The sequence below is a fragment of the Marmota flaviventris genome, chromosome 4, assembly GCF_047511675.1.
Source record: "Marmota flaviventris isolate mMarFla1 chromosome 4, mMarFla1.hap1, whole genome shotgun sequence".
Lineage (NCBI taxonomy): Eukaryota > Metazoa > Chordata > Mammalia > Rodentia > Sciuridae > Marmota > Marmota flaviventris.
The window spans coordinates 30,160,094-30,168,256 of NC_092501.1; the positions used below are offsets into that span (position 1 = coordinate 30,160,094).

General features: G+C 48.4%; 1 protein-coding gene across 1 annotated transcript; it reads right to left on the reverse strand.

The window, feature by feature from the left end:
* Nucleotides 1–3,392: 3,392 nt before the first annotated feature.
* On the reverse strand, nucleotides 3,393–5,988 carry Frat1 (FRAT regulator of WNT signaling pathway 1). Its single transcript, XM_027930128.2, has one exon. The coding sequence runs from the start codon at nucleotides 5,785–5,787 to the stop codon at nucleotides 4,954–4,956; it is 834 nt and encodes a 277-aa protein (XP_027785929.2). The 5' UTR covers nucleotides 5,788–5,988; the 3' UTR covers nucleotides 3,393–4,953.
* Nucleotides 5,989–8,163: the final 2,175 nt, after the last annotated feature.

Consider the following 8,163-nt stretch of genomic DNA (forward strand, 5'->3'; position numbering starts at 1 on the left):
GGTGTAGTTTAGTGGAAGAGTTTTTGCTTAGCATTTGGGAGACCCTGGGTTTAATCTCCAGCACCAAAAACATAAAAAGAAAAGAAAAAGACCCCAACAACGACATCAACAAGGACAACAAGAAGAAAAACAGTGAGAGTCATTAAGAGGCAGGATTTGTGGGTAGTGGTGGTGCACACCTATAATTACAGTGACTCAAGAGTCTGAGGCAGGAGAATCAAGTTCAAGGCCTGTCTTAGCAACTGTTAGAGACCCTCAGCAATTTAAAGCAATCCTGTCTCAAAATAAAAAATAAAAAGGGCTAGGCACATAGCTCAGTGGTAAAGTGCCCTGGAGTTCAATCCTCAGAAAAACAAAAGAGGGGGAGGTTCTTATTTTCTTCTTTATTTTTCAGTACTGGAGATTTTACTCAGAGCTTCGCATATGCTAGGCAAGTGCTCTGCCACTGAGCAATATTCCCAACAAGAGGTACAGTTTTTCCACAAGACTTAAAGACTTCAAGTAATGGCCTTAATTCAATACCTTCTAGGATTGATGTTTTATTATTTGCTCTTTGTTTCCAATACAATATATAATTAAATCTTCACACAATTCTAAGGTTCTATGCTTTGTCCCATTTTGCAGATGAGTTTACTTATATTGAGTTTATGAATAAACTGAATCGCACAGCTAGTAATAGAGGGCTGCTTGTAGAACCCAGGCTCATCTATATCTTTTGGGAAATATTGTTATGGGCAGGTCATTTGCTCTCCCTCCAGTTATGGATGAAAACAATGCATGGGAGAGTTTTTCTCCTTTGCCTGCACCAGCTTGTACAGTGTTCAAATGGAGTGCACCTTCAAGTGGAAACCTCTCTGGGCTTCCATCTCTAAATGAGGCAGTAGCACCAGACTGCCAAACCCTGAGCTCTCCCGGGGCTGACGTTCTGTGATTACTGAGCATTGGTGAAAGAGGGGGGAGCTAATTGAGTGAGTTAGTAATTTGGTTGCCAAGGTAACTCTTTTCTGATTGGAAGGAAGGGATCACAGGGTTCAACGCAGACTTTGCTGGATAGGAAAGTGGTGTCTGATCTTCACTCCATGTTTCAGCTTCTGAGCTGGAAAAAGAAAGGGAAAGAGGAAAATAAAAAAGGATAAAAATTGAATCCAAATATAGTAGCATTTATTCCTAATTTAGAATGAAATCTTAGGATGGCAGACTTTGGAATCCTCTATAATTATAAGGTGTGGCTTTTTTTCCCCCCTAAATTACTTGTTGTTTGTCAATTGACCCACATCAGCTTATTTTAAAAATGTTTTTCATTCGGTTTGTAGCTTTGGTCTTTCATCTCACCTTAGCCATTTTCTGTAGCTAGCTGTCTTCACAGGATGCTGAATATTTTGTAAGAAAATGGATATGGAACACTTGGCATTTCCTAGCTCAGTCTAGGCACCTGGGGAAGAGTTTTCCAGGGTTCCAATGGAACTACCAATTTGGGCAACTGCAAGGGTGTCATTAATATTATACTGTATGTGCAGAATTGTGCAGTGAACAACGATGCTGAATCCTGTAAGATGGTGTCAAGTTATTGGAAAGAGGCTCAACTGTGAGCCCATAGACCTGAATTCCAGACTCAATTTGATCTCTGATTTCATAAATGACTTTGGTGAGTCACTCTGCCCCTCTGCCCTGCCCAATTCCCCAGACTAATTTTGCATCTATAAAATGGTCTAATATGACTGGGGCTATATCTCAATGGTGGAGCACCTGCTTAGATTCCTTGAGACCCTGAATCTAATCCCCAGCTTGTGTGTGTGCCTGTGCATGTGGCGCATGTATAAACATGCATGCACATACGCGCACACACACAAGCCTAATAGCTTTGAAAGATTATTTGTAAAAGTCCTGATTTTTATTCCAAAAAGGACTTTGGGGTGAATAGTAAAACTTGGCAGGAAGTTTTAGAGCTGAACAGTTACAGGATTCAGGATGTCAAGTGACTTATACAAAGTAGGTATTGGTTTTCTCCAGTTTTTCTTTTTCAAGGATAGGACTGTACTGTGTAAACCTTAGGTTAAGTTTGGCTTTAACATTCCAAAAGCCAGCATAGTTAGTGCAGTGACATGGAATCATGTACAGTTGGGGAGGGAAAGCAAGCCCTGGGACCTCTGAGATCCTTCTACAGCTAAGAATCTGAGCTAACTCAGGACCTCATGCTAGGGGTCCTGACTACTTTCTCTGCATGCTCAGTGCCCAGAGGTAGAAACCCACTGTATTGCTGGCAGCTCCTTTCTCAGTTTCTTTTAGAGCTTCCATAATCACTCTTCCCTTGTTGGGTAACATGAGACTGAGCACACCACAGCCCTTTCTGGGCATATAGTGGAAAATAGCTGTCTAGGTGTATTCTGGAGGTAGGTGTTCCTCAGAGACCATCAGCCCCACGTATTTGAGAATGGGACAAATAAAAATGAGTCAAAAAGGGAGATAGAAGCCAACCATTATAGTACTTGCCTGTAATCCCAGCTTGGTAGGCTGAGGGAGGAGGATCACAAGTTCAAGACCAGCCTCAGCAACTTAGCAAGACCCTAAGTCACTTAGTGAGATCCTGTCTCAAAAAAAAAAAAAAAAAAGGGCAGGTGTGTGTGTGTGTTTGTAATAGACAATAAGAACACAACTCAGAGAGTACTCTCTCTCTAGAAAACAGTTTTGGCATCTTGGCTTATACTGTTTTATGAATAACTGAGGATCCAGTTAGTTGGCCACAGAGGCTGAGCAACTTGCCCAAGATTCCCTCTCTGCTTAATAAGTGGACTGTAACACCAGGTACCCTGTCACTCAACCTAGCTCCTTCCTTGTATTAAAGCAACGGAAGGAGAGCGGTAGAAAGGGTTGCTGTGTCACTGAAGGGCCAGAATGGTAGTAAATGTGCCAAGACCAAAGAGGGAGGAGCCCTTTAATAAGCTCTCAGCCAGTTTTCCCACCACCAGTATTGCATCTTGAGCAGCCTCCTGACCAACAGCCCACTTAAATGACCACAGTAGAAGGAAAAAGAAGTGATAAGCTGCTCCAGCTGCAGTGACTGGTGGATCTAACATCCTTTGCCAACAAGCAGAAGCAGCTTCATAACACATTTGCCATCCCTAACTATTAATCCAAAAGCTGTGAGGTTTTGGTGAATGGGATTGGTCCAAAACCTGACCTCACTTTCATTTAATTTCATGCCAGCATTGATACACACCCAGCTGAGCAGACCTCAGTCTAACTAGTGAGCTGCTCAGACACAAAGGCGCTCTAATTACCATCCCCACGCCAAGCTGACAGGGATTTCAAGTGTTTTCATGTTTATGGAGATCGGAGAAGTGTGTTCTGTACAGCTTTCCCCACTGGTGGCAAGTACAAAATTAAACCAAACAAAAAAACCAACACATTTATTCAAAACAGGTCTTTCAGTTAAGTTAAAATCCTATAATCAGGATAGCCACGATTCCAGACACTCCGGTGCGAAGTGTAGATATGTCAACAACCACATCTGGATGCTGAACAAGCCAATGACTCTTTATAAAACTAAAACAACAAAACGGTCTCAGCGCCCTCAGAGGGAGTGAACAGTATGTTCCATGCACTTCACCATGATCACAATGGCAAAGCCTGCAGCTTCTCTATTTGGAGGGTCACATTTTCTACTCGGTTTCTTTCACTTACAAAGGCGAGCACGGCTGGGGGAGGGGCAGGGGGAGGAAATCAACTCTGTCTACCCAGGGAATTGCAGCTGTTATTGCAAATGGCCCTGGAGAGCCCATTATAAGATGCTGTGTGAGGCTGTGTCCCTTGAGTGCCTGTCACGTGGTGCATTGCTAGGCCCTCGACCTGGCCCCCAGAATAGCCTGCGCCACCCGCTTGAATAGGGGAACAGAGCCGAGGGGCTGAGGAGGGACCCTGGACCACATCTCACGACATTTTCCGTGAAAGCACGGAGCCCGAGCAGGGGCGGTGGCCACCCACAGGAAGCACAGGCTCCCGGCACCTCTCTACTTCCCCACTCATGGTGGCGCGGCGCGCGTGTCCTCAGGAGACTCAAGCACTTGCAAAACACAGCGCTCTTCTCCGAGCACAGGCAGACCCGGTTACCCTCCCTGCAGGAGTCCCGCAACACAGTGCGTGCCCAGGAAAACAGTGACCTTGAACTCTAGGAAGGGCAGGCCGGGCAGGGAAAACACACATTAGAGAAGACGGGGTTCATTCCACGCCTCGCCTTACCCTTCCACCACCCAACACGCCCGCCGCCGCCTACCATACCCATCTGTGGCTACAGTCCTCACCCAGCACCCTGAAAACTGCAGTCAGTTGCAAAGAGAGAGCTGAGGAAAAAAAGGTTACTCCTATTCAACCCCAAGAGAGTGTTTTCGTAGTACCACATTTTCTATATTAAAACCAATACCCCCCAAAGTCACGAGATGATATTTTAAGTGTCGTAAAATTTCGAATCCGGTTGATTGGGGTAGATTCCTGAAATTATCGTCTACTCTTGTCCCCTTCTCTCGAAGTGGATCAGGAACCAGCCCTGAAAAGGTAAAGCAAGTAACTGGGACCATGCTCCCGTCGTTGTGAAGCTTGGCGATCCTGAGAAGTGTGGCCCGTGGCCACGTGGTCACCCGGCTGGCCCCAGAGGCTGCGCGGAACCGCACACTGCGCAATCCGGTCACGGGTCACGCCAAACAAGGAGTCCTACTGAGTGTGAGCTTGGGGTGCGCTCTGTAATATCTGCCTTAAATAGGGCTAATGAAATCCTGGATTGGGGCCCTCGACCTCAGTTCCCCACGAAGACATTGGCGATTTTTTGGTTCCCAGTCTTCATTAACTTATTTTTTTCTACTTCTGAAAGCGAGAGTTCTCCACTAGTCTGAACAGGGTCGCAGCCCTCGAGGGAATCCCTTGTCCCATAGTCAGAGGCTGGCGCTGTGACCACCTTGGCTGTTAGCTTCCAGGGACAAGAACGCCGTCTGTGGCTCTGAGTTGCGCCCTCCTCCCGGACGCACCAGGATCACTGCAGGCCGCTCTAGGGCTTCGGGGTGAAGGGGGCTCGTGCACTGGAGCCGACAGAGGACCCAGGAGCGGGTGTTGGGGAAGCTTTGCGTGTAACTGCAGACGTCGCGAATGAAGCCTCCTGACTGCCTCCTTGATGAGGTTTCCCGAGAGCACGAGCTGCTGCAGGAGTCGGTGCGGATCCTCGTCGCCAGTGCAGGTGTCGGGTTGGGACCCGCGTCGCTGCTGCAGTCGGCGGGACGCGGCAGCACTCCGTAGCCATCCTCGCCGGCACGGGCCGGACAGAGGCTGCGGGATGCCCTGTTTGCCAGCTCCGGGAGGCCCATCAAGGCCGGGCTGAGAGGACAGTGGGGACAGCGCGCTTGGGCCTGAGGAGAGCTCCGCCACGCAATAGGGCGCAGCGCGACCTCGCACGCGACCGCGGTCCCCGAGGGCGCAGCGTAGGGCTCCTGGGGGCGCTAGCCCCCCAGCCTCGGCGGACACGGGCCGCAACAGCAGCGGAACGGCCGGGGACAGGGCCTTGTCTGCCGGCAGCGCCACCGGGGGCTGCAGCGGCGGCCCCGGGGGCACGCACCGGGAAGCCGGACTGTCGTGCGCCGCGTCCAGCTGCAGCGTTTGGCCGATCTGGGCCACCAGTCGGTCCACCTCGCCCGAGCCTTCCAGCGTCACCGACTGCTTCAGCAAGAGGAAGCTGTCGTCCTCCTCCTCCTCCTCCCCCTCCGCTTCCTCGCCGGCTTCCTCTTCCTCCTCCCTCCGGCACGGCATGGTCCCCTCCTGGGCACCCAAAGCTCTGCGGGCGTAGCTGGGGGCTCCTCTACCGGCGCGTTTGGCGGGCCGCGGCACAGGTGGGCCCGGGCCGAGGTTGAAGTCGGGGCCGGGGCCGGGGCCGGGGTCGGGGTGACGCGAAAGCCGGGACCGGCCAGGCTGTCGCGCCGCGCGCCTGCAGCCGGGGAGCCGGAATCCTGCCGGCTCGGGTTGATTTGTAAACAATGGATGACGTCCGCGGGCCCTACCACAGCGCCGAGCCGGGGGGCGGTGCGGTGCCCTTCGTGGGTAGGGTTCCTTTAGGGCTGGGGTCAAGAGTGAAGCCTTGCTGCCTCTGCGCGCTACAACTCTGCCTCTGTTTGTGCGCGTGCAATGGAGTGCTGATCGTGGCTCCCTCAGCTGGACGTGATTGGCATTCCAGAAGATAGACACCCTGGCGGACGCCGTTGGTTTCTTCCACACACAAGCACATACACTTCCACACACTTCCCTACACTCCTCCTCTCCGTACGTCAATTCGTCTGGTTTTAGCATTTGCGCTTTTGAGGTCAGGTTGCCGGCGTCAGGCGAGGGTGGCAAGGAGAGGGAGTCAGACTAGGAATCTGTGTGCCAATTATGGAAACGAGGCTGACAGACACGAAAGGAGGAAGGGGACCGTGTCCTGCGATGGGGGTGGTGGAGTTGGAAATGGCAAAGAAAGGCCACAGATGAATGTTTCTTGACTGGGAGCTTGGGAGTGTGGGGGCCTGGACTGGGATTGGCATTGCTGGAGAGGAGGAGATTGCCCGTCTTTGGAGGAACTGTGAGCTGTAAAGTTTTTAGAAGAACGCATTAATCCAGTGGGGAATATCTACCCTGAGGGGTTAGCAAGAGAGGAAAATGAGGTGTTTGGATGAAAATGAAGCCACAGGCCATCTTAACCCTTCAAGATACCGTGGTTGATTTAATGGTTAACCGAGACTTTATTTCTTTTTCCTTTGTTCTGGTGATTGAATCCAGAGGTGTTTTACAAGTTAGTTACATTCTCAGTCCTTTTTATTTTTTATTTTTGAGACAGAGTGTAAGTAAGTTGCTTAGGGTCTCTCCAAGCTGCTGAGGCTGGCCTGGAACTTGCAATCCTCCTGCCTCAACCTCCCGAATCTCTGGGTTTATAAACGTGCACCACAGTGTCTAAGATTTCCTTTTTTTTTTTTAATGATAATTTTTAATTTATTGATTTTCAGTTCTAGAACAGAATCCAGGGCCTCAAGTATGGTATGAAAGTGCTAAGTGTTTTACCAGTGAGCCATACATACCCCTAGCCCAAGACTTCATGCTTCAAAAGGAAAAAGGACAGAAAATAATCCTTTAATGTCATGTTGTGTTGAAATCTTTAGACCTTTATTAAAAATCCCAAATTCCCCAGGCATACCTTTCAAACACTATGCTTTTAAGTAGACTTGGTGGGCCAGTGTAAGTAGGGGCCTAGCCAGTGAGTGTCATTATTATTACTGGACTTGCAACTACTCAGGGTACTGAACATTTAATAGCCAGCAGGCAATATAGCAAGATCCTGTATATAAATAAATAAATAAATAAAAGTCAGCCAGGGGAGAGAAATTTATCAGGGTGATGAAAAATATTCTTTTTTTTTAATTTGCCTGGTGCTGGGGATCAAACCCAGGGCTTCATGCATGCAAGGCAATTGCTGTACTAGTGAACTATAGCCCTACCCCAGAAATATTATAAATTTCCCATTTACCAAAAAAATTGAGTGAATAATTAAAATTAAAGAATTGTGTGTGTATGTATGTATATATATATATATATATATATATATATATATATATATATGTAAATTGTACATCAATAAAGTTGTTTTAGCTGGTGTGGTGGTGTACCCCTGTGGTTCCAGTAACCTGGGAGGCTGAGGGAGGAGGATTGCAAGTTTAAGACCAGCCTGGACAATTTAGTGAAATCCTACCTCAAAATGATAAAAAGGGCTTGGGATTGCTGGGTATGGTGGCCCACACCTGTAATCCCAGTTGCTCGGGAGGCTGAGGCTGGAAGATCTCAAGTTCAAACCCAGTCTTAGCAATTTAGCAAGGTACTTATCAACTCAGGGAGACCCTATCTCCAAATAAAATATAAAAAAGGGCTGGGGATGTGGCTCAGTGGTTAAGCACCTCCCAGGTTCAATTTCCAGTACCCCCCCCCCCCAAAAAAAAAAAGGTTTGGGATGTAATTCATTGGCAAAATGCCCCCTCAGTTCAATCTCCAGTACTAAAGAAAAAAAAAATTAGCCCTAAGGCAGTCATACAGAGAAGCCAACTAGGAAAGTGTGGGCTATGTACAAGTTGTAAGGAGCTCTTTAAAATTTAAAGGGGCTCCTTTAAA